At 39.7% G+C, this 26,219-nt stretch overlaps 1 protein-coding gene across 1 annotated transcript; it reads left to right on the top strand.

Moving 5' to 3' along the window:
• Positions 1 to 23,988: 23,988 nt before the first annotated feature.
• LOC149161141 (uncharacterized) lies at positions 23,989 to 25,143 on the top strand. Its single transcript, XM_089434786.1, has one exon. It carries the CDS (start codon positions 23,989 to 23,991, stop codon positions 25,141 to 25,143), a length of 1,155 nt encoding a protein of 384 aa, XP_089290912.1.
• Positions 25,144 to 26,219: the final 1,076 nt, after the last annotated feature.

The following is a 26,219-nucleotide window of genomic DNA, read 5'->3' as shown; positions in this document are numbered from 1 at the left end:
TAGCAGACAAAGAAATTTCCCTCACAATAAGATTGGAGGAAAGATACAAGCAAGAAGTGATATATTGGAAACATAATTCAAGGATAAGATGGTTAAAGGGAAATGCAACACATTGTTCTACTATCGCCCCCCATCCAAAATCAATCTCACAACATAAGCACAATTTTACAATCTGAGAATGGAAAAAATGTAGTGAAACAAGAGGACATTTAAGAAGTACTTCTGGTCTTGTACATGGATCTGCTATTTTATCCTTGGCTTCAATGTAGTGAAGCCACCTGCAAAATCACGACCAACATCCTCAAGCTGGTTACAAGCAATGCACAACATGACACTCATTAGGCCCATTAGCACATCATAAGTCAATGAGGTCATTCATCAAATAGTGGATGGGAAAGCCCCTGGATCAGATGGATTCATTGTTGCATTCTTTAGGCAATGTTGGCACTTTCTCAACTATGATATCTTGAACATCATCAAAGACTCAAGAGCCAATTGGTCCATTTTCTTTGCATTCAATGCCTAGCATTGGTGCCAAAGGAGGACAATGTTGCTTTAACTAGTAATTCTGACCCATCACACTTTTCGATGTCATTTACAAAATCATCACCAAAGTGGTAACCAATCTCCTCAAGCCCATCCTACCCATCCTCATTTCTCCTTAGCAAACTGGATATGTGGAAGGTTGGAAATTTTATGATGGAATTATTTTGGCACAATAAACCATTCAGTCCCTCAAAATCCTAAAGAAATTGAGCATGTTACTTAAGCTAGATCTCTCCAAAGCCTTTCACAAATTAAACTGGGCCTATAAACTTTGGCTTTAATGCTAAATGGACCCAATGGGCCATGTCTATGGTTTTCACAACCTTATTCACAATATTAGTTTTAATGGTTCCCCCTCTGATACTCTCAAAGGTCATGTCTCTAGTTTTCACAACCTTCTTTTCAATCTTAGTTAATGGCTCCCCCTCTGACACTTTCAAAGCCTCTCGAAGCATTCGGCAAGGAGACCCCCTTCTCTTATTCTTCCTCTTTATTCTCATGGCAGAAGGGCTAGGAAGAAATATCAAAGAAGCCTTGCATAAGGGAAATTTGGAAGGCCTAGCTCTCCATGATGACATCCTTGAGAGTCATTAACAATTTGTTGATAATACCCTTCTCCCAAACCACCCATCGGTTAAGAAAAACAAAATTTTTAAATAGACCTTAAAGCTTTTCTCGGAAGCCTCGTGTACCACTATCAATTTGGAAAAGTCAAAGGTATTCTTCTTTAATAACCCTCTTATTACTCAAAGAAATATTCACCAAAATTCTTGGTTTCTCCACTATTTCCCTTCCCTCCAAATACTTAGGTGCACCCTTAACTAACATGATCATAAAGCATTCCTCCTGGTGGGAACTCGTGGACACATTCAACAAAAACCTGGAAAGCTAGACTTTCTGCTCTTTGAACATAGTTGGTCGTCATGTTGTTCTCAAATTCGTGCTCGAATCCATGTTGATATATATTTTCTTAGTCCTAGCTGCACCTAAGTGGGTCTTGAAAAACATAAAAAATTTGTGAAGAACTTTCTTATTGGGAGGCAATCATCTTAAGAAAAAATGGTCGTTAGTCAAATGGGACACCCTTAATCTGTCAAAAGGAAAGGGAGGTCTTGGTTTGCAAGATCCAAAAATTTTCAGCATGGTATTGAGAGCAAAAATATGGTGGAGGTGGGTTAAATACACATCAATGTCCTAGGCACATCTATGGCACATGAAGTATGCAAATGAGTCAGTGAAGCAGGGCTTTATGTGATTATCTTTTTCAATCAAAGGATCCCTAATCTGGTACCTTGCAAGCCAAAACAAACACATTGGCCAGGTGTATAGCTTTTGAAAAAGCCATGATGGAAAATCAACAATATTTTGGGAGGATTCATGGCAACAAATTCCTAGCCTTGTCAGCAACTTCCAACTCCCCTTAAGCGAAGGCAATGCTTAAATATCCAAGGTGAATTCAAGTCCATCACTATTGATTAGAGGATGACAACACCGAAATCCAAAAATGGCATCTCCTAATGCTCTAAAAGGGAGAGGGACACATGGAAGACTTAAAATATGTGGCCCGAAATGAGTGCAAAACCATAAGGAAAAATGCAAGATTAGACATCTTGTGATGGGGCTACGAAAATCTAGGAGCCTTCACAGTAAAAGAGGTTTATCTTCTAACTCGCCACACACCACAACATGACCTAGACTTGTTCTGGAAGAAGCTATGGTCCTTAGGCTTATGGTCGAAGGTATCCACTTTCATTTGGCTTCTAATAAAGCGCATAATCTTTACCTGGAACAATGTAAACTTTGAAACGGGAACTATAAACTCAAAACGGGAACTATGGCCAAAAAACCTCGAAAAAACATCAAAAACAATGTTAAAAATTAAAAGTGTTGATGTTGGAATAACACTTTTTTTTTTGTTATTTAATTGTTTCGTTGTTTGGGATAAATTGTCAACATGTTTTAAAAATGGCAGTGAAAACTAAATTTTTGCGCAAAAATTGCCCAAAAAACACCCTCAAAATGAAAATTGTTAACGTTGGGAAAACACCCCCTTTTTTTTTCTATATCCAAAAGTAAAATTTCAACATTTCGAAATAATGGCGTAAAATATTTTTTCATGACCCGGAAAAACATTAAAATTAAAAAAAAAAACAAACAAACAAACAAAAAAGAAGAAAAAAAAAGAGTAAAGAAAATAACATAACATAAATTCAAATATAAGAATTCAAATTCATAAAAATGTAAAAAAACAAAATTAATGATAAGAATTAAAAAAAAAAAAAACATTATAAACAAATAAAGAGTTAAAAAAATAAATAAATATATATATATATATATATATATATATATATATATATATATATATATATATCTTCTAAACCATAAAATTTTTTGGCAAAAACAAAAAATAACATTTAAAATAAACTAAAAATTAATTAGGTAAAAAAAAAAAAAAAAATTAAAAACGAACTAGATTTAAAAAAAATAAAATTAAAAACTACTAAAATTAAGATTAAAATGTTGACTACTTAAAAAAAATTATAAAATATATATAAAAAAGTCAAAAAAAAAAAATGTTAAAAAAAACTTTATCTCATAAACCATAAAAGAATTTGGGGCAAAAAAAAAATAAAAATAGATATATAAAATTAAGTAAAAATAGAGAAATTGAAAAAAAACATTAGCAAAAACTAGAAAAAAATAAAAATAAAAAGAAACTAGTTAAAAAATAATAATAATAGTAATACTAACGAAAAAAATTAAAAAACTAGTAAAATTAATATTAAAAAAAAACAAAAATTAACTCAAATTAAAAAAAAAAAAGAATCCAAAAAAATATGAAAATCATTAAAAAAAACCAAAATAAGATTAAAATATAAAATAAAAAACTAAAAAAAAAATTAAATTTAAATTATCTTTTTAAACAATTTTTATTTATTTATTTATTTTTATAATTATTATTATTAATTTTTTTTAAACAAATTTTTTTTCTTATTAAAAAAAAATCATTAAAAAATTCTTAATTTTTTTTTAAACGAATTAAAATTTTTAATTTAAGATTTAAAAATTCTTTAAAAAAAAATAATTTAAAATTTCAATTTTGATTTTATTTTAAAATTTATAATTATTATTTAAAAAAATTATACGATTAAAAATTTGTAATTAAAAATTTTAAAATTTAGAATTATTATTTAAAAAAAAATTATATGATTAAAAAATTTTAATTTAAAATTTTACAATTGATAATTATTATTTATAAAAAAAAAATTAACTTTTCCTGCCCCCGGCCGCCCGTGGTGGCGCGGAGGGCCTGCCCGACCCCCGACCACCCGTGGTGGCACGGCAGTGGATGGAGGGTCCTGCACGCAGGGCTCGTCCACCCACTGTTGCACTACAACAGGCAGTCGGGGGCGGGCGTCCGATTCCAGGAATCGGACGCTCGCCCCTCGGCTGCCTGTGGTGGTGCGGTGGTGGGCAGAGGGCCTGCCCGCATGACCCTACGCCCACCGCCACGCCACTAGAATCGTACGCCCGTCCCTCGGCCACCCGTGGTGTCGTGGCAGTGGGTGGAGGGTCTGCGTGTTGGACCCTTTGCCCACCGTCGTGCCACCACGGATGGCCGGGGGGCGAGAAAAGTTAATTATTTTTTTCCAGTGGAAAAATCGGTAACTTTTTATTTAAAAAATGAAAAGTTACACTAGCATATGCTTGAAGCATTTCCATAAAACGCCCATTGGGCTTGAGTGCTTTCGCACCCCACGCAACGTTACAAAGCTAACGTGCAGATGAAGAAGAAGAAAGGGAAAAAAGAGAAAAATGGAGGAGGCAAGAAAAACTGAGTTCGGTAGTGAGTAAAAACTCACACTTCAAGTTTTTCTTCCCTTTTTCTTTTCGACCTTGCGCCACTCTCCTTGGGTGGGCTCGATCGTAGCTATGACCAACTGTGTTTCTGCTTTCTGAGATCCTGCTTCCTTGTCTGAATCCGAAGTATCTGAGTGGTGATGCCGTTTGATCCCTCCCATGCTCTGATCCTCGTTTGCCTTCTCTGCCTGATTTGGGTGAAGCTGTGAAGCCTTGTTGTCTGATGTAGTTTCCTTCTGTGTCTCCATTTCTTGAGATACCTCAGCTTTCTCTGCGGGGGTATCTTCCTCTTCTGCTTCTGATTCTTCGTCTTCTGAGTTAGGGGGAGAAAATTTCCATCCTTTCCTCTACTTCTCTTTCTGCTTTCTTTTATTGTTTGCTTTCTTGGCTTCTGGACATGTGCTTTGCAGGTGTCCTGTTTGCCTGCATAGCCTGCATCTGAAAGCTGTATTTTCATAGTCTAGTGCTTGCAGCCAATTTTGTTGTTTGTAGATCAGCCTTATGTTGTCTGGCAGCCCTTTACTTAGATCTACTTCCACACATATGCGTGCAAAAGTGAAGACCCTTTCATCAATCCTTCCCAGATCTGTTTTGATGTATTTCCCTATGATGTTCCCAATTCCTTCCAAAACACGTTCACTCCAAAAGTGAAGGGGAAGGTTGTATAGACGGACCCAGACCGGCACTTTGGATACAGTCATTTTGTTTGGATCGAAATCTGGAAACCATGGAGTCATGAACAACCCCGACGTTCCCCAGAACCAAGGTCCAGCACTGATGATTGTATCTCTGACTTCCCTGGATGCGAATCTAACTATGAAAAACCCCTTGGAGCATAAATGTATATCACATTCCATGGTCCAACTAGTGAAAATCCAGTGAAATAGATCTGATGGTTTTGGCCAAAAACTGTTGAAGCGACAGATTAGGGCCTGCGTTTCATAAGATTTAACGAAATCATCAAGCCCTGTAGAGTCAAAATTAAGGGCTGGAGTTTGCCCTAGCTGATCTACTATGTATGGCCTGGGTATATATCCGCCTTGATCTGGAGAGGACCCTAAATCTCTGTTACCTTGTAGAATGTTTTTGTAGGAGAACCCTCCCTTGGGTTGATGCTGAGATGCTGTCTTTTTCCCCTTGTCTCCTCCTGAGAAGCTTGGTTGTCCCTGAGGCAGAGCCCCTCCTCTCAGCCTGAGGTTTAAAACAATGGTTTTTTCTGGACTAATCTCGTAGCTTTCCAAAGTTCTAGTGTCTTGGAGAGACCACCTACCACTGACCAAATGTTGGATTTGAACAGGATATCCGGTCAATGCCCAGATTTGTTGTTTCAGCTGCATGATAGAGCTTCCTGCATGTACCCATACTATCCAGGATTTCCCCTCAGGGGTTTTAATAAAAATCTGAAAACGAGTTGTTGTTACCTGAAGTCTGGGTTTTGGCTGAGTTCCTGATCTTCCTAAGTCGATGTCACTGCTAATTGCCATGTGCTCTGGCTGTAGGCAGTCTTCCAGGTCTAACCTCTTATTGGGTCGATCTTCCATTTGCATGTCAAGATCTGCATCCCCTCTGCTCGATCGATGCAAATTGTCACCGATCTGCTGCCTAGGTTCAGGGTGTTCTCGGAAATTGGTCAGATCAGAAGGATTTGGCCCGGATCTGCAGTATTTGTGCCAGCCCATTGTGAGAGGGAGTAGATCTGCAACATGCAGTCCCCCTTCTTTGAATGCAACAACCGAATCATTATGAAAAACTACAATCCCCAACCCTGCCACGTCCCAGGTTGGGTATTCTTGAATCTTGATCAGATCGGATAGATCCAGCCCGGATCTGTAGAGTTTGGGCCAATCTCTTGTGTGATGGAGCAGATCTGCAACATGCAGTCCCCCATCTTTGAATGCAGGAGGCGGGGGTAGAGGGGCAGTGTTGGCGTGAGCGTAAGCCTGATGAACAACTCCGAACTTCTTCGGCTCACAGCGCCTTGGATCAGCCACCAGCAGAGTCTTGTCATGCCTAACGAGAATATCCTTTATCTCCTTCTTCGACTGCTCGTCCACGTACTTCTGGTAAAAGGCAACCAGTGCTTTTGCAATGCTTTGCCTAATCGCGTAGATCTGCGAAGTGTGCCCTCCTCCTTTCTCTCTGATTCTCATGTCCACGCCAGCGAAGCGATGGCGTCCCAATAGAAGAATGGGCTCGACTGCCTTGTAACGGAGAATCTCAGGTTCAATCGACTCAATGGGGCAGCCATTGATCTTGATCAAACCTCGGCCCTTCTTGCAGTATGTCACGGCTATGGTCGTCTTATTCCCACCGAAGCACTGAACGGAATCCGCCATTTCTCCTTCAGCCTTTTTCGAGAAAAGTTAATTATTATTATTATTTTTAAATATATTTTTTTTGTAAGCTAAGGTGGAACCATTTCTATTAAGACGAGTTAAAAACCAGTACATTCAAGTGGTGGCCTCAACCCGCCCCGAAGGGAAACTAGGTCTATTGGCCACTTGTAGTTTTTAATAGCCATCCAAAAATAGTATCTACTTACTCTGTTTGCCCATGTTACATATACTAAACTTTCAAAGATGCCATCACTTTCTGCTAGTTTCATTCTTAAAAATAAAACAGAGATAAGCAAAACTATTTGGCTTCCTAGCTAAGGAGACAAAAAACATATCTTGGCTGATCATTCTTCCATTGCACTCGATTGGTGCTTATCCTCTTTGGCTTCGTGGGTCAGCTTCTCTGTCTACTGTTGTATCTCGTCCAACTTTCCATCCTGCATCATCAGAGTAATTTGAATGTCGTTCATCTCCTTCTTGAGATTAGGAATACCTTGGGCTAGTTTCGCCATCTCCATGGCCACCTACTCCATGGCCTTTGCTAACAGTCGTTTCATGACCCAGTAAACATGAAGGGCCTGTTTATAGAGAGACATGCGTCCTCTAGTATTACCAGGGTCAGGTAGTAGATATTCCCAATCCTCCATCTCCGATTTTGACTGCTCCTGAGTTGCTTCCTCTTCCAGGTTCTGAATTATTCTCCTAATGTCTGCATGCATGTTTTGGCTATAAGCTCTCTCAGCATACCTCACCTGGCGTTCCATTGTTTTCCTCGCGTGTTTGTATGCTCCTAGTCTGGTGCGGCCCTATTCCCGGTTGCCAACTTGCCGTCGACCTCCTCTCCCTCTGCGGCCCCTTCCACGTCCTGTTCCTCTTCCCCTATATTCTCTTGCCTTACTTCCCTATCCAGCCGTGCTATCGGGCGAACTCCAGCCTGCTTCCTCTGCTCGGTCTCTGCTCTCCTTAACTTTTTTGGCCTCATTTACTGTTCGGTTATCCTCCATAATCCTCGCTTTCCCTCTTTCGCTCTTCCTTATCCGCGGTTGGCATTCCTGTTCCAGGTCATATATTTCCTTTATGTTCGCCTTGGTCTGCTCCTCCCCCTCCTAGCGTTCTCGCTTGATGCCTCCTGATCGCGAGGGTCCTTCATCCCTACATTCCGGCGCTGCATTCCTCTTCATTCTATTCTTTGTGCATTTACACTGTATTCTCTTTAATCCTGTAGGCAGACTCTGTTCGATTCTTTCTGCTCTGTTTAACTACTTTTCCTTTCCTTCGTTGCTCGTTTCGGGGATACTCCCTGTAAGCTTTCCCTTATACCTCCACCCGTAACCACTTCCTTTCACCTGCCGGCCTTTCTTACACTGTTGCACCGCCCTTCTCTGCCATCTGCACTCTCCATAATTGCCCACTCCTCCTCGACTTGCCCTTATAGACCTGGTCCTTGTCCCATCACCGTTCTACCGTCACCTCCACCAGCTCTGCGCTTCAAATGATCCTTTCTGCTGCGTTTTGAAATAATATTTAGATCTCTTAATGTACATTCCATCTGCCATTGGTTCTTAATGCAAGGTGGCTCCAACTTATCATCTCTCGTCCTTTTGTAACCTTCACTCCTTGCCACGTTCACCACCTCGATCGGGGGTCCTTCCCACTTCTTCTTATTGTTTTGAGGCTTCATTTCTGTCAAACACACATGGATAGGAAAACAGTGTGAAAGATAAATCAGTGAGTTCTATTTTTATTAACAAAAGATACACATTTATAGTACAATAGGTGACTCTTGGGATTCAGATCCCAAGGTCTCTTGGACTGCTTTGTCCATTCGAATTCCACACTAACCCTTTAGGATTAGGTGTCCAACATTCCCCCCCTTAATCCGAAGGGTTATGTATGAGTCCAAGAAGAGAGCTCTAATACAACATGTGCAAAAAATGTATGGCAGCACTAGGCTGAATGTGCTCTATGAAATGTTGGTAAAAAAGGGCGGTGGTTTAAGGATGACCACCAACACTGGAACGCTTAGTGCAGTTCCCGGAACTCTTCCAAAACTGGCAAGAAACTGAAGTTTTCTGCTAGAGGAAGTGATCCTATTGTTTTAAAGAGGGAAACCTTCAACCATAAAAGGGAGGTCTCACCCCACATAAAAGGTAAAACTTCAACCTGAAAAGGGAAGTCTCAACCTGTGATGGTTTAAGGATAACCAACAACTCTGGAATGCTTAATGCAATTCCTGGAACTCTTCCAAAACTGGCAAGAAGCTGGTGTCTTCTGCTAGAGGAAGTGTTCTCAATCTGTTCACGGGCATCTTTGTCTCTGGCTGCAACTCTGAAACTGGTGTGGCAGGTTGTGGCTCAGGCTCGCTTGATGTGGCTTTGAAGCTTGTAGATGACCATCATTTCCCCCCCTGTCAGATACAAGGTGAGATGATGGAGAAAACTCAACTGCAAGACTGTTCAATATTCTGGAACAAGTTCTAACATGTGTTTGGAATATCTTCTTGGTTGTTGATGCCCATTGCCAAGAAGCGATCCATCCAAGATGAATCTTTGTTCTTGCAGGACCTTTGTTTTTAAAGCATCTGTGTGAAGAATGGCTGGTTTTATGACAGTGCTCACATGGATGAAGATCAAAACAATGATCTTTCAGATGGCCAACTCGGTCACAGTGTTGGCATTTTACAATGTGTTGTTGTTGTTGCTGTTGTTGTTGCTGTAGAAGAGGGGCAGAGTCTGAAACAGCTGGAGGTGAACTGTCATGAGGAGCAAGTGAACTGTTATGAATGAATCCAGCACTCTGAAACTGAATGGGCTTGGCGTAGTCTGGAATATGAAAGGACAAGTCCTTGTCATATCCAAGACCAGTTTTGTGCTTGTTGTGGACAAGCTGTTCCCAAGGTCTGATGATGGGCTTGGGAAGTGCAGTCTTAGTTTCTGCATCTGCATGTACAACTGCTGTTTTATCTGAATGAACTGTAACATTATTGACATGCTGCTGATGGGTGGTTGTCTCAATGTTCTGAACAAAAACAAGTTCAGAATGGTGTCTATTTTGATGTAGCTCTTCTTGTTGTAGCTGTGATTCAAGCTGCAAAAAATCAATCTTTTCCTGTGCATTTTGTAGACATGTCTGAATTTCTGAGAGAAAATCCTTACTGATTTTGACTGTCCCATCAGGAGTGGAATGAAATAGGATATTCAGTAACTTTAATGCATCTTCAAGTCTGGTCATTTCCTTCATCATCTTATACATTAAAGAAACTGATCACGACTATCAACCAGCAACAATCACTCACAATTTAATGTCATTGCAATATCCTTTATAAATGTGAGCAAATGAGGAGCATGCAACATAAAAGATTACAATCAGCTCACCAAACTCTTTATACAACAGTGGAATCAAGGAATGTCAATCTCTCTGAAACTCTAGAATGTGAAATCATACTTCACTTCATCAATACATGTCTATAGATCATCAATGTCAGCAGTACCAATTCAATAGATGCTTTATCATAGGCATTTACAAAGAATAATGTGTCAATACTGTCATATCAAATCTCTAAATCTAATCTCTGTTTAATGCAAACAGTCAACAACACTCCTTGCATCAAAGATTAGAGTACTGTATAGGCAGGTTCGGATTTTTAGCTTACAATTGCGCCTTCTTCAGAATTATGACACAAACCTGGGTAGATGTACTTCTACTGCATCTTTCAGAGTCTTCAAATCTGATTCTTATTATGTCTTCAATGATTATGGAATGTCTTGCTGCATCAAAACATCGCCACCACAGGAAATACAAATCCTAGTTTAAATATGTCTGAATATTTGCTCATATTGCTGCTTAGATTATTTCCTCAGAGATGAATAGAACAAAAGGCCCTGTGCTCATAATGTGACCTAGATGATCCACTGCAAGAATGTAAACTCCTTATTTATTCAAATGAGTTAGTCAAGCTTTGCGACATTAGTTCCTACTTCAAAGAGCTCCTTAAATGATTGAAGGACAAGATTTAAATCAAGCATGACATCGATAGAATCAATTCTAAAATCGTGGCGCGCCTCCAATGGTTGCTTCTGGCAAGCGTTCAATAGAGTACTTGTGTTGGGTAATGTATATAATAGGTACACCAGGAATCTTCCTAATTCGACGCTTTAAATTCCGATGTAGCTACAATATAGTATTTATGCTGCGTAACACGTTCTACAATGCAGTCATCTGCATAAGTGCCTCCATGTGTGCAAGGCAATCTTTCAAACCGAGGATCCTTCGCAAGTATTTTCTATGATACCAACTTGGGCTCTCCTCGCGTCCATGAAAGGTTTGAAGAAAGATTAGGAAAACAGCTCATTGCTGCAAAATTAGAGAGACTAATAGAGGCTCCGCAGAATTGAAATAACAAGAATTACCCCATCCTGTGACTTCATAATACCATTTATACACAAGTAGACACTGAAATATCAATTAAATATCCAACTGCGCATACAGACCCCGGTTCCACTGCGTTGCCGAGGGGTTCATAACAATATACAAACAAAAGGTGCACCGCCATGAAAAGAAACATTAGAAAATGAACGATCGTTCATAACAAGGATCACAACAATTCCTATATTGACATTTTAGCTCACGGACAAATTTATTTATGAGGTAATATATCTGAGCGATTTCCTTATACCATTTGTCTTGTGTAAAAGAAATCCATGGCGCAGTTCAGATGCATCCATCCGTATTCTCCATAGCTTCATGTGACGTGACTTGTTTTTATCGGTTTCATCTTGCGCACATATATATCACACATGAAAACACTGCCTTACGATCCTTGACCCACTTCGAGGTTCGACCACGTTGGAGCGTTTTTCCAACAGAGTCACACTGCAGCGTGAATGTTAAATCCCTCCCGACAGACCAAGCAATTTGCTGCACAATTTGCAGAGACAACAGCTCTAGTGGAAGACAGCACACGTCCAGCAGAGAGAGTCACACTGCAACGCTCACCTGAATGTAAATCCCTCCCGACAGCCTTCGTTTCATTACTGGACAGAATGCATTGTTACAACAACGTCTATATGGGAGATCAAATGGAGGACTGTGCGAGGCCGAGGTTATATGTTAGCGAAGATCAGGCCACGGGAAGAAGTATTTTGGTTTTAACAAGTCCACACCTGAGTGCAAATAAATGATAGACGTGCGATTTGATTTACCATATGCAACGGGAATATTGGTATACCCATCATTCTTTGCAAGAACCGAAGCATTCCTGTGGACCAAAGTTCCTCCACAGCGGCACCGGATCCAAATGACAATACGTTTATGCTAGAATCTCTTAGAGAAAGCCGTGACAGAGCTTCAGGGATTCTGCAAAGAATCACGTAGAGGTATGTCCAGGAACGCACAAGGGAGTTCTCATAACGGATGCATTCATTAGAGAAAGCCGCAGAGATACAAACATATGGTGAAAAGCAGCAGCACGACCTTCCAAGGAAAGCACAGTCAGAACATCAAACGTTTATGGACAGTCGCCTGGCAGACAGAGAGCGCAGGTATAAGGGCAGCGCAAACGCTTCAAATGACAGCGCTATTCACAATTTTTTTTTTAATGTACAGCGCTCAGACACGACATGTGGAGCAGGCCAGCGTTCAGAAATAAAACGCATATGACAGACAGGCGTTACAAAGGCAGCGCTGGTGCGCCAGAGAACATCATGGACAGACTGGCGTTACAAAGGCAGCGCTGGTGTGCCAGAGAAAAGGAGTTACGACTATTCTGAGGACTGGGACCTGTGCTCAAGTCAGAATGACAAAGGCCAGTGCTCAGACCAGTTGCACAAAACTACACAGGCCACACATCATGGCTCTGATACCATGTCAAACACACATGGATAGGAAAACAGTGTGAAAGATAAATCAGTGAGTTCTATTTTTATTAACAAAAGATACACATTTATAGTACAATAGGTGACTCTTGGGATTCAGATCCCAAGGTCTCTTGGACTGCTTTGTCCATTTGAATTCCACACTAACCCTTTAGGATTAGGTGTCCAACAATTTCCATCCTGAGTTATTATTAAGTTTAGAGTTTCCCACCCAGGTTTGTTCAAGATTGTTGGCCATATACTGTCGACTTTACCTTCTTGGCATCCCCAATTTGCTAGAAAGTCTGCTGCTTTGTTTCCTTCTCGTTTTACATGACTGATTATTTTATATTCTATGCGCTTCAGGATGTTAGCCATGTCTTGGATTAATCCTGCCATCCTCCAGCTCTTAGCCACTTGTTCCCAGTCTTTTCCATTATCCAACTTTCTGAGCATTTCAATTACTATTTGCGAATATCCTTCTATCTCCAGGTTCCTATATCCATTTCTTATTGCTATTTTAATACCTTGGTATACAACCATCATTTCAGCTTCATTGTTGGTCATTAAGCCTCCCTTGTCCGCGTACACCCATCTGGTGCGACCAATATTATCTTTGAAGATGCCTCCTAAGCCCGCAGGTCCTGGGTTTCCTTTTGAGGCCCCGTCAAAATTCAGTTTAATGAAGTTTTCCCCTGGGTATTTGAATTGACCATGGCTTTGTATATTTGGTTTTTGAGGTTTCTCCTTTCGAGGATATATCATATTGTGTTTTATATTGAGTCTAGCTAAGATTATTTTCTCCTCCGGGGTTGTGTTCCATTCGTCCTCCTCCCCATTTTCTGTCAAGATGGTTTCTCTTATTGCTTTTTGAATTTTCCCCTAGATATTCTCTGGTGGATTATTTTTATCCTGAAATATCCTTTGATTTCGTTCTTTCCACAAGAGCCATATGACAAATCCTACCGTAAGCTCCATATTCTCTTTACTATGGATCCTGAGAAATGGCCTTTTCCCCAATGGAAGATGGTCTACTTTATATCAGTCGGATCTCTGTTAGATTTCCCAAAGAGGTTCTTAACTTCCTCACATTGATGTTGTGCATAAGGGCAGGAATTTAATAGATGTTCCTGAGTCTCTTCTTCTTGTTCGCAAATACTGCATCTGGGGGGGCCTTGAAAACCTCTTTTCTGTAACTTGTCCCATGTCAGGATTCTCCCTTTCCCTACTAGCCATGCAAATATTATTACTTTCGGCCACCATTTATTCCTCCATAGTTGGTTCTAGTCCTTGTCTTCCTCTTCTTCCTCTCTTCGAGTGGCTAAATAGTAGGCTTCCTTGACTGTAAAGGTCCCTTTAGTAGCTTTCCCCCATCTGAGTATGTCTGGTCCCGTACTCTTTTTTATTCTTCTTGTCTCCAACTCTTTTATTAGTATCTATCTCTGAGCTTCGTCAATAGTCTCATCCCATTCTTCTGGCTTTCTCCATATCCTCCAAATTTCATATGTTTCTTCTTCCTTCCAGTAATCTTTAACCCTCTTTAGTCCCATCGTTTCTGCCTTCTGGTAAGTGTTTTGAATGGTTTGAATTTCAACCAATTTGTCCCTTTGTTGTGATGCTTCCTCCCAGAATTGAGCAATGCTCCCGTTTCTGATTTCCTAGAAGGAAAATTTGTTTATAAGTTCTCTGTTTTGGCTTGCTAGGTTCCAGATTAAGGATCCTTTAGGAATTTTTGTCACTCTAAGGATGTCTTCTGTTGTTTTGGGCATGTTATATTTCTGAGTCCATATTTGTTTCCATATATCCCTTCCTCCTCTCATCCATCTCCACCAGAGTTTTGCCCCCAGGACTTGATTTAGAGTTCTGGGGTCCCTGAGGCCCAAGCCTCCTTCCTCTTTGTGTTTCGATATTCCCTTCCAAGACACGAGGGCCCATTTCTTTTCCTGTTTGGGACCTACCCATAAGAATTTCACAAGAATTTCCTTTATTTTACTACAAATTCCTTTGGGGGCTGCCATCACTGATAGGGGTATATTGGGATGGCCTGGAGAATTGATTTCAAGAGCACAATTCTTCCTGCTCTATTGAGCGTTCTGAAGGACCAACTTTCAAGTCTACTCTTGAGTTTGTCAATAGTATGATACCAGTTTGATACTCGTGTAGGGTTTAAAGCTAGTTGGTTCCCTAGGTATTTAGTTGGGAGCTCTCCAAGTCTGAAGCCCAAAGTTCTGGTTAAGTAAATTTTAATTGATTATGGGGTGTTAAAGATGAAAGTGCAGGGTTTTTCTTTATTGATTTCCATACATGATGCTTCTACAAACATATCCAGGATCTTTTCCACTCTTCTTACTTCCCTTAGTGATACCTCGCAGAATAGTATGATATATTCCACGAACTGCTGATGGGTGATAGGCATATTATTACCCCATAACCTAAGTCCTTTTATCTTCCTTTCCCTCATCTCTTTTTTGATGTATCTTCCCAGACCATCTACCGCCATGATGAACAGAAAGGGGGACAGGGGGTCTCCCTGTCTTAATCCTCTGGTAGTGTTGAAAGTCGCGGTGGGGGTACCGTTCAAAAGGATAGAGAAGCTTGGTGTTGCTATCATGTTATAGATCCATTCTATCCATCTATTACTAAAACCAAAAGCCCTAAGCGTTGCTTTGAGGAAGTTCCAGTTGAGGCGATCAAAAGCTTTTGACAAATCCAGCTTTATCATCATTCCTTTCTCTTTTTTTTCCTTTAGAGAATGAATCACCTCCTGGGCCACCACCAGCCCATCAAGGATTTGTCTCCCTTCTACGAAACCAGTTTGTTCCGGGGATATAATGTTCACCAGGATAGGTTTCAATCTTTTTGCTATGAGGGTTCGAATAATTTTATAAATAACATTACAAAGAGCTATTGGGCGGAAACCTTGGGCATTCTCTACTTTGGCCGATATAGGAATAAGAGTAAATAGAGTAGAGTTAAGACTTGGCCATAACTTTTGCTGCCTTCTCGACTCTTCTACCACCTCTAGAATTTCTTGTCCCAGGAAGTGCCAGCTTGCTTGATAAAATTCTGCCGTAAATCCATCAGGTCCAGGTGCCTTATTTTGGGGATTTCATTGCAAATTCTTTCTGTTGCCTCATTTCTGTTGACCCTAGGTTCTGTTAACATCTCTTTGTGGTAATCTACTAAAACTTGTTCCATTTCTTCATGTTCTGTAACTCTTTGCCCTTCACAGTTTAAGATGGAAAAGATTATGTTCCTTTGTCTATGTTGAACCATAGCTTGGTGGAAAACTTTTGTGTTCCTCTCTCCTTCACGAAGCCATTTTACCCTGGACTTTTGTCTCCATAAGATCTCTTCCTGCTTTCTCCTTTCTTCTAGTTGACTGATTAGAGTTCCTCCTTCTCTGCTCTTTTCCTCACTTCGCCCTTCTGTTATGATTTTTTGTTGCAATTCTTCCATTTTCCTCTCTAATCTCTGCTACTCCAGAAAAATGTTTCCAAACTCTTCCTTGTTCCATTTTTTTATTTTCCCTTTCAGTTCCTTGACCTTTAGCTGAAAGGTATGCAGCTTGTTTCTTCCTCTTTGTTGACTGTTGGTCCACCATTCCTCAACCTTTGTTATGAACTGGTTGTTTCTAAGCCAGAAGGCTTCAAACCTGAAAGGTCATTTGTGAGGGTTATTTTTAATATCTATTTCCAGTCTTATAGGCAAGTTGTCCGAGCCCAAGGTTGGTAGGATCTTTGCTTCTATAAATACATCCCTGTTTAAGATCTGTTCTGATACTAAGAATCTATCCAGCCTTGAGGCTATTTGATTTCTGCCTCCCCTCCGATTGTTCCACATGTAAACTCCATTTATCGTAGGGATGTCTACTAATATTTGCTCTGTTAACATTTCACTGAAAGCCTCCATATCTTGATCTGGTCTGCTTTCCCTCCCTTTTTTTCTTCTAGGGCTTTAATCATATTAAAGTCCCCTCCTACTATCCATGGGATCCTAGGAAGAAGTCTACGAGTAGTTTGTAAATCCTTAAGGACGTTTTTACGTTCCCTTGGTATATGTGGTCCGTAAACTTCGGTGATGAGCACCCATTCTGCAGACCCTATCAGTCTAAATAAACCTGAGAGAATTCTAGGGAGACTTACCCAATCTTTAGCTTGCACCTCTTCTGGATTCCAAAGTATTGCCAATCCTCTAGCTGTGCCAGTCGCATCCTGCGCCATAACTTCATATTGTATTTTGTTTTTTCGCATTATTTCTTCTAATTTTTTGCACCGAGCTTAGTTTCTTGTAATATCATTATATTAGGTTTGTCTTTCTTCATCCTTTCCTTTAGATACCTTTGTCTTCCTTTACTGTTGAGACCTCTGATGTTCCAGCTTGTTAAAATCATTTAAAACTTTTTGACTGTTGTTGGAATACCTCTGAGAGAGGCATGAATCTTCCTGAGTTTACTAGAGTTTCCCCTACCACCTGTATAGTTTTGCTCATTGGCCTTCTTCCTCTTTTCCTACTTCCTTTGCCAGAACTAACCATTCCTACATTTTGTGTTTCCTGTATTCCTGCTTGTTCCATAGGGCTTGCCATGTGGGCTTCTTTCTTCTCGTATTCCGAAACATTTCTTTATATAGTTGTTTTTGCTCTTCTGGTATAAACCGTTCTTCCAAGTTCCTCCAATCTTGTAGCAGCTTCTTCATTACTTGTTCCTCATCATTTCCATTCTCCTTTTGTAGATCAATCTCCATCTGTGTTTGCTCTATATCTGCGCTCTCCTATGTTCCTACTTTTTCTGTGTTTTCTTGAATTAATTCCTTTACCTTTATGCCTTTGGTAGAATCCTTGTCTACTTCTTCATTTCCATCTCTCCTTCTTATTGTAGTATACTGAACTTATTTTGACATTCTACTGGTACATATTTTGGGTTTTGGGGTTTATTTACTGTTTCTTTTCCATGTCCCTTTTTTCTTTGGATTTCCTGGAATCCTTCGTTTTCTTTTTTTGTTTCCTCCGTCCTTCCCCTTTCTTCTTTAGCCTTCCTTGTTGTTTCCTCTCCAGCGTTCAAAGGGCATTGTTTAAAGAGATGTCCGTATTCATGGCACCTTCTGCACCTGAAAGGTATATGTTCATAATCCATTGGTTGTTGCCATATTTCATCATGGTATTCTAGCTCTATGTATTCCAGCAAGGGCTCTGATATGTTCATGTATACGCATATTCTTGCGTAGGATGTATATCTTCCTCTCTTTGTAGATTCCGATACTTTCAAAAAGACCCTATTGTATTTCCAATCCCCTCCAGGATTTCAGGGTCCCAGAACTCTATTGGTAGGCCGAATAACCGGACCCAGACAGGTGCTGCTAACATCTTTTCTTGATCAGGGTTATATCTGTCTTCCCAGTGTCTCATGAATAAACCTGCCTTGTTCATAAAATACGGGCCCCCTTCGAAGATCCTTTCCTTGTCTTCTAAATTGGCAAATATCACTGTAAAAAAGCCCTTTGCCCCCAGCTTTAAATCAATATGGCCTTTTGGCTTCCACCTTTGGTGTATCCACTTTGCTAGGTCCTTTTCCGCCGGCCAGAACCCTACAAACTTACATATCAAAGTGTGATCTCTCATATAACATATGTATTCTTCGAGTTTGTTGTTTGGGATCACAAACCTTGTTTTTTTAGGGCTCTGGGTAGGCACTTGCCTCCTAATCTTGCTTGCCACTGATTCCCCATCACCAGCGCATCCCTTCTTTCGTTCCCCGATTCTCTTCCTAATCTGCTTTCACTTGTTCCCCCGCTGTTACATTTTTGTAGGAGGGGATCTCTCCCCTCCCAGGGTCTCTTACCATGGCTTCTTTCAGCCCCTCCTGGCTCTATGAGCCTTCCTTCCTTCTTTCTGCACCGCCTTATTTCTCTGGCGCTCCTTGTATTTGTCTGCAGCCTTTATCTCCCCTGTTGCTCCTCTTTCGGTCCTTTCTCTGCAAACCCTAGTGCTTCAGAAACCCTCGCCATTCCTCCCTTGGTTATCATGGTTTTGTTTGCCAATTTTCATAGATTAGCTTGAAGAGGATATGTTTGTGGAAATTTGCCAAAATTTTAGTCAAAATTTTGTAATACACACTACATGGGGAAATTGGGCGAAAGCGTTCAAAGAAGATTGGATTATTTTCTTTGGGAGTTAGGGATCTTTTAAATAATAATTATGAATTGTAAAATTTTAAATTAAAAATTTTTAATCGTATTTTTTTTAAATAATTATTATAAATTTTAAAATTAAAAATTAAAAATTTTTATTCGTATAAAATTTTCTTAATGTTTTTTTTTTTAAATAAGAAAAAAAATGTTTAAAAAAATTAATATAATAATTATTTAAAAAAAAAAAAATGGTTTTAAAAAAATCCATAAGGAAAATTTAATTGATTTTTTTTTTATATAAATAAAAATTTAAATTTCTTTTTAATGATTTATTTTTAAAATAAGAAACAAAATTTGTTTTATAAAAAGAGGTTAATAATAATATTTTTTTTAATAAATAAAATTGTTTTAAAAAATAAAATTTAAATGTTAAATGTTAAATTTTTATTTATTTTTTTATTTTTTTTGGTTTTTTTAATAATATTCAATTTTATTTTTATTTTTTATTTTTATTTATTTTTATAATTTGAGTTAATTTTTGTTTTTTTAATATTAATTTTACTAGTTTTTTTTTTTTCTTTTAATGTTTTTTTTCCTTATATATATATATATATATATATATATATATATATATATATATATTACAAATTCTTTTATGGTTAATGAGATAATTTTTTTTAACATTTTTTATTTTTTATTTTTTATTTTTGTCTTTTATATCTATATATATATATATATATATATATATATATATATATATATATTATATATGTTTTTTAGAGACAATTATTTCATGTGGATTGAAAATTTAATTAACGATGTATAAATATGTAGAATATCAAAAATCCAAAATATCGACCTTCTTCTTTAAATATGCAAAACAATAAAAACCTCACTACAAAAAAATAAAAATAAAAATAAAAACAAGAAAATATGAAGAAGAAGACCACTTTCAAAGTTACTAAATTTACAAAATAATTATTTACATTTCATACATTATAAAATTAAAAGTAAAAAAAAAATCCTTTTAAAAAAGGGCATGGTGTAGAATTACCACTTTTTAAAATCAACATCAAAATCACTACCATTCTAAAACGCAATGTATATAAAAAAAATTATAGTGCTAAAAACTATGCTCTAAAAAAAACATGTGTGTTCTACATCACCCCTTTCCAAAATCGGGTCACTTTTTTGCTATCTCTACAAAACGGGTAACAGTATCAGTTCCCGTTTCAAAGTTTACATTGTTCTGGGAGAACTCGATTAAAAGGGAATTTATTAGACCATCATTGTGCTATATGTGCAAAAATCAACAAGAATCCATGGATCCCCTGGTTGACACCTGCAATATATCAACTTTGCGATAAAATTGTAGAGGGCTTTAGAAGAACTGATAGAGTTTGAGGAGATGTTGTCTCGACTATCAAGACTTGGGCGAAAAACCCCTTCCAAAGCCAAGTTATAAACATACTTTGGTTATGGCCCAAGCCTTCTAATCTAGGAAATTTGGGAGGACTATTTTATGACCAGCATAAAACTCAGGAGGGTATTTGGTCTGGGCCTCCCAAAGAAAAAACCATCCTAGCATGGCGGAAATTTAATCAATCTAAGCCACAACACAATTATATGTCCTAGACATAGAGATATAAGTCTAGCTATCTGGTTATGTCCAGAACATCATTACAAACTAAACTTTGACAAAGCTTCAAAGGGAAACATAAGGAAAGCAGGAATAAGAGTCATAAGAAACTACACAAGTGATATCCTCATAGTTTACAAAAGATACACAGGACATGGAAGCAACAATGCAAATGAGCTCAAAGACTTAATCCATGGTCTTCTCATTGCTAGGAATAGAGGTCTCCAACCCCTCATTCTCCCTTGATAAGAATTAATAAATTTCTCCCATGTCAGGTGCAAGGAAAATTCTCTAGCAGAATTTTTAGCCAACAAAGGGGTAGAATAACAAGCTCAATGTGATGACATGAACCTAAAATCTCACGAAATTGTGACCTAGGCCTCCCAATGCTCATCAAAATTCTCGGTTTCTCCACTATTTCCCTTCCCTCCAATACTTGGGTGAACCCTTAACTAACATGACCATCAAGCATTCCTCCTGGCGGGAACTTCAGGACAAACTCAACAAAAAACTCAAAAGTTGGACTTTCTGCTCTCTAAACATAGTTGGTCGTCATGTTGTTCTCAAATTCATGCTCCAATCCATGTTGATATATATTTTCTTAGTCCTAGCCGCACCCAAGTGGGTCTTAAAAAGTATCAAAAATTTGCGAAGAACTTTCTTATTGGGAGGCAATCATCTTAAGCAAAAATGGTCATTAGTCAAATGGGACACCCTTAATCTATCAAAAGTAAAGGGAGGTCTTGGTTTGCAAGATCCAAAAATTTTCAACATGGTATTGGGAGCCAAAATATGGTGGAGGTGGGTTAAATACACATCAGAGTCCTAGACGCACCTATGGCACATGAAGTATGAAAATGAGTTAGTAAAGCAGGGCCTTATGTGATTATCTTTATCAATCAAGGGATGCCTAATCGGGTACCTGACAAGCCACAACAAACACATTGTCCAAGTGCATAGCTTTTGGAAAATCCATGATGGAAACTCAACGAGATTTTGGGAGGATTCATGGCAACAAATTCCTAGCCTTGTCAGCAACTTCCAACTCCCCTTAAGCCAAGGCAATGCTTAAATATCAGGGCGAATTCAAGTCCATCACTATTGATTAGAGGATGACAACACCAAAATCCAAAGGCATATCCCAATGCTCTAGAAGGGAGAGGGACACATGGAAGACTAAAAATATGCGGAACGAAATGAGTGCAAAATCATAAGGAAAAATGCAAGATCAGACATCTTGTGATGGGGCTACAAAATTCTAGGAGCCTTCACAGTAAAAGAAATTTATCACCTAACTCTCCAAACACCACAAGATGACCTAGACTTGTTTTGGAAGAAGCTATAGTCCTTAGGCTTATGGTTGAAGGTATCCACGTTCATTTGGCTTCTAACAAAGCGCATAATCCTTACCCGAGAGAACCTGATTAAAGGGAATTTATTGGACCCTCATTGTACTATATGTACAAAAATCAACAAGAATCCATGGATCACCTGGTTGACACATGTGTTATAGAAACTTTGGGATAAAATTGCAGAGGGATTTAGAAGAAATGATAGAGTTTGAGGAGATGTTGTCCTGACTGTCAAGACTTGGGCAAAAACCCCCTTCCAAAGCCAAGTTCTAAACAGACTTTGGGTTTTGGCCCCAATCCTTCTGGTCGAGGAATTTTGGAAGGAATATTTTATGACCAGCATAAAACTCGGGAGGGTATTTGGTCTGGGCCTCCCTAAGAAAAATCCATCCTAGCATGGTGGCAATTTAATCAATCTAAGCCATAACACAATTACATGGCCCAGACCTATAGATTTAAGTCTAGCTATCTGGGCACCTCAAGAACATCATTACAAACTAAACTTTGACAAAGCTTCAAAAGGAAACATAAGGAAAGCAGGAATAGGAGTCATAAGAAACTACATGAGAGATATCCTCATAGTTTACAAAATATGCGTAGGACATGGAAGCAACAATGCAAATGAGATAAAAGACTTAATCCATGGTCTTCTCATTACTAGGAATAGAGGCTTCCAACCCCTCATTCTCCCCTAATAAGAATTGATAATTTTCTCCCATGTCAGGGGCAAGGCAAATTCTCTAGTGGAATTTTTAGCCAACAGAGGGGTAGAATAACAATCTTAATGTGATGGGGATTGAGCTCGGCTCCTTCTCTGCAACCTGCGAGATCCACATTCCTTGCGATCTGAAGCCTGCGAGCGCGCCCACTCTATGTGTGTCCTGATCCCTACGTGCAGGTCCGCTGAGGGTTCCGCTTCAAGCTGCGGCCGGTCTGGTTGGATCTGCTAGCTCTCCATGGAGGAACTGACTCCCCACAGGGGTCTTCCTCCCCTCCTCCGCCTTCTGCTGTTGAGGCCTTCAGAACCTTGCTGGCCTCTCTGCCTAATAAGAAATGTGTGGAAGCCACTAAGTTTGTGAAAAAATTAGAAGATATCCCTGAGATCGCTCTTCCCCCTGAAGGTTCGATTCAGGTAGCCTTATCTCTTGCAGATCGTGCTCTGGTCGGTCGGTTTATAGGACTTTGGCCTTCCCCGAAATCAACTGAGAACAGGGTCGCTAGGAACTGGGCTCCTCTGATAAAAGACAAGTTAACCTCCTACTTCCTTGGAAGAGAATATTTTTTATTTGAATTTTCTGCAAAAGAGGACAAGGATCTCATTTTCAGGAATGGCCCCTACTTCATGGGCCCTTAAGGTCTATATTTAAACAAATGGATGCCAGACTTCGATCCAGCAGTGGATGTGCCTACAACGGTCCTCGTGTGGGTAAGACTCCCCAATCTTCCCGTTCACTGCTGGAACTGGGACTCTTTGAAACATATTGCAAACACTCTTGGGAAATTTATAGATAAGGCCAACAACAAAGATCAGTACGATTGTGCCAGAATTTGTGTAGAGGTAGATCTGGAGGTTGGGCTACCAGAAGCCATCAAAATAGTTGTAGGTCTCTAGACGCATGTACAGAAACTGGACTATGAACAACTATCATTCAAATGCCGAAAGTGCCATGTCTATGGACACTTCACCAGAGACTGCCCATCCAAAGGGGTAGAAGAAAAAGGGAAGGAAGAAGGATGGAATTAGGCAAAGCACCCCAAAACTTCACACAGGAAGAATGCAAATCCAAATGCAAAAGCCCCCCAAGCGGGCCCTGCTTAGAAACCGTCCATGGAAAGCCAAGGGAACAAATTTGAGATCCTTGGATCTGAAATCATGAACACGCAGGAGACAGAAGTCCCAAAGGAGATCTCTCCATCTAAAGCCTCCCCCTCCAAAAGTGTACTAGAGAGATCCAAATAGAGGATGTCAAAAGAAGAAGAGGAAACCCAAGAGTCCGAGGAATCGGAGGAAGAAGGGGAAATAGGTGAATCACAGTCTTCCCCTAGAAGATCTACAAGAGGGCGCATGTCAGCAAAGGAAAAAGGAGAACAAGAAACTTATAAGGACAAGATTCAGGGCAGCCAGCCAACGTTAGAGAAACTCCTAGCAAAAACCTCAAAGATGAAGAGGATCCAAACCCAGGGCTCCAAAGGAGCTCATCACAACAAAAGTAAATGATGAAGATAGTCTCCTGGAATTGTAGGGGAATGGGCACTAAAGCCAAGGAAGAAGCAATGAAGAGTTTAATAAGACTAGAAGCCCTGGACATCCTTCTCATCCAGGAGACTAAATTGGAGGATTCAGCCTTCCTCCAGGCAAGCAAAAAAATTTGGAAGAAAGATGGAGCGAAAGCAACCTCTGCCCGTGGAGCATCGGGAGGACTTGGGTCGCTCTGGAATCCAAATAAGTTCTCACTAATCTCTGAATCCCTAAACACTCATTGGATTTTGTTAAAATTGCAGCACTTAGAATCTAAGGAAACCATTTGCCTGTTCAATGTATATGCTCCTAACAATGCAGGTGAGACAAAACAATGCTGGGATTCCATCAAAAACTTGGCAGATCTAGAGAATTTGGAGAATATAATCATAGTCGGAGACCTCAACCTCACCCTCCTCTCATCAGAAAAAAGGGGAGGCAGTATTGTTAGGGATCCGGCAAGAGAATTGGTAGAAGACCTCATGCAAGAGTGGGATCTGATAGACATTAAGCCGACTACTGGTAAGTTCATGTGGTCAAATAAGAGAGTGGGCCCGGGGTACATAGTAGCAAGACTTGACAAATTTTTGGTACAAAGCTCCTTCTTACTTCTTGGTTTAGAAACTAGAATGCGCATTCTTCACAGCAGCGTATCAAACCACAAGCCCATTAGCCTAGAGCTGCTGGCCCCCAAGGATCTCGGACCTATACCTTTCAGATTCAGCTCTCTCTGGATCAAAGAGATAGACTTCATGGAAAAGGTCAGAGACTACTGGAAAGATCCAATCAAGGGATCTGCCTTTTTTGTCTGGGAGGAAAAACTTAGAAGGGTTAAAGTCATGCTAAAAATTTGGGCTAAGAACCTACCCAACCCTGCTGCGGAAAGGAAAAAAATACAAATCGCTCTAGAAAGTCACCATCTCCATCTTGAAGCAGCTGAAATCACTAAAAATGAGTTGGAAAAGGAGGCCAAGCTTCAGCAAAGTTTCCATAAAGCCTGTCTGGCAGAAGAAGAATATTGGAGGCTCAAGTCCAGAAGTCTTTGGCTTAAATCCGGCCACAGAAACTCCTCCTTTTTCCATAAACAAGCCCAAGCCAGGAAAGGTCGTAATTCCATCACTGAAATAAAAGAAGATGACTGCATATTGAAGGACTTTAACAACATAAAAAAGGCAGCCTCAGCACGTTGAGAAGCTGTATAGGGAAGATTTAGGATCTGGGCAAAATGACAGTCTGTTGGACGCTGTCCCTAGCCTTATCACCTCCAAGATGAACCAGGCACTTGAAAGAAAAATCACGCAAAAGGAAGTCAAGGAGGCCCTTTTCACAATGGATCCCGACAAAGCTCTAGGACTGGACGGTTTTACGCCGAGATTTCTCCAGACCTGTTAGCAGATTGTTGAGAAGGAGTTCTTAAAAATGATTCAGAAGTCCCAAGACTATCAGAAGATTGGAGGCTGCACAAATTAAGCCTTCCTCGCACTCATTCCCAAAGAGAAAGGAGCAAACTCATTCAGCAGATTTTGCCCAATCTCCTTATGCAATATTGGGTACAAAGTGATAGCCAAAGTAATAGCTAATAGGTTGAAAAGAATTCTCCCCAAAATCATCCAGGAGAATCAAGGTGGATTTATACATGGCAGGCAGTTGGTGGACAATTTCGTTCTGGTTCAAGAGGCGATTCATTCTAGCTTGCACCGAAAGGAAAGAGGTATGGTTATTAAATTAGATCTAACAAATGATTTTGATCGTGTTAGACATAGGTTCTTGTTTGATGTGTTGCAAAAACTGGGGTTCAGTCAAAATTTCATCAAGTGGATCAAAGCTTGCATTTCGGAGCATTGGATTGCCCCCGTGGTGAATGGTAGGGCTGCTGATTTTTTCAAAGCCTCTAGAGGGCTGAGGCAGGGGTGTCCCCTTTCACCCCTCCTATTCGTCCTATAGGCCTATATCCTGAGCTTTTATTTAGAAAAAAAGTAGCAAGATCAAGACATCACTGGCCTATGCATTGCAAGAGGGGTTAAAAGCATCAATCAGGCCCTCTTCGCTGATGATACATTACTGTTGGGGGCTGCATCTCCTCAATCAGCTGTTAAATTCAAAGAAGTTCTAGAAGACTACTGTAAGGTCTCGGGCAGCGTATTAAACAATGGAAAATGCCATATCTACTGTTGGAATATTCTTGCTTCAACTGCAAGCTCCATTGCCAGATGCCTCGTATTTGTAGCCTCAACTTCTTGGTCCTCATTTAAATATCTTGGTCTAC

Source organism: Pinus tabuliformis, chromosome 5_2, assembly GCF_031772625.1.
Source record: "Pinus tabuliformis cultivar Carrire ecotype Pingquan chromosome 5_2, CPIR1, whole genome shotgun sequence".
NCBI classification, from domain to species: domain Eukaryota; kingdom Viridiplantae; phylum Streptophyta; class Pinopsida; order Pinales; family Pinaceae; genus Pinus; species Pinus tabuliformis.
Note: the sequence above shows the minus strand (reverse complement) of the source record. Positions and strands in the feature narration are given on the sequence as shown.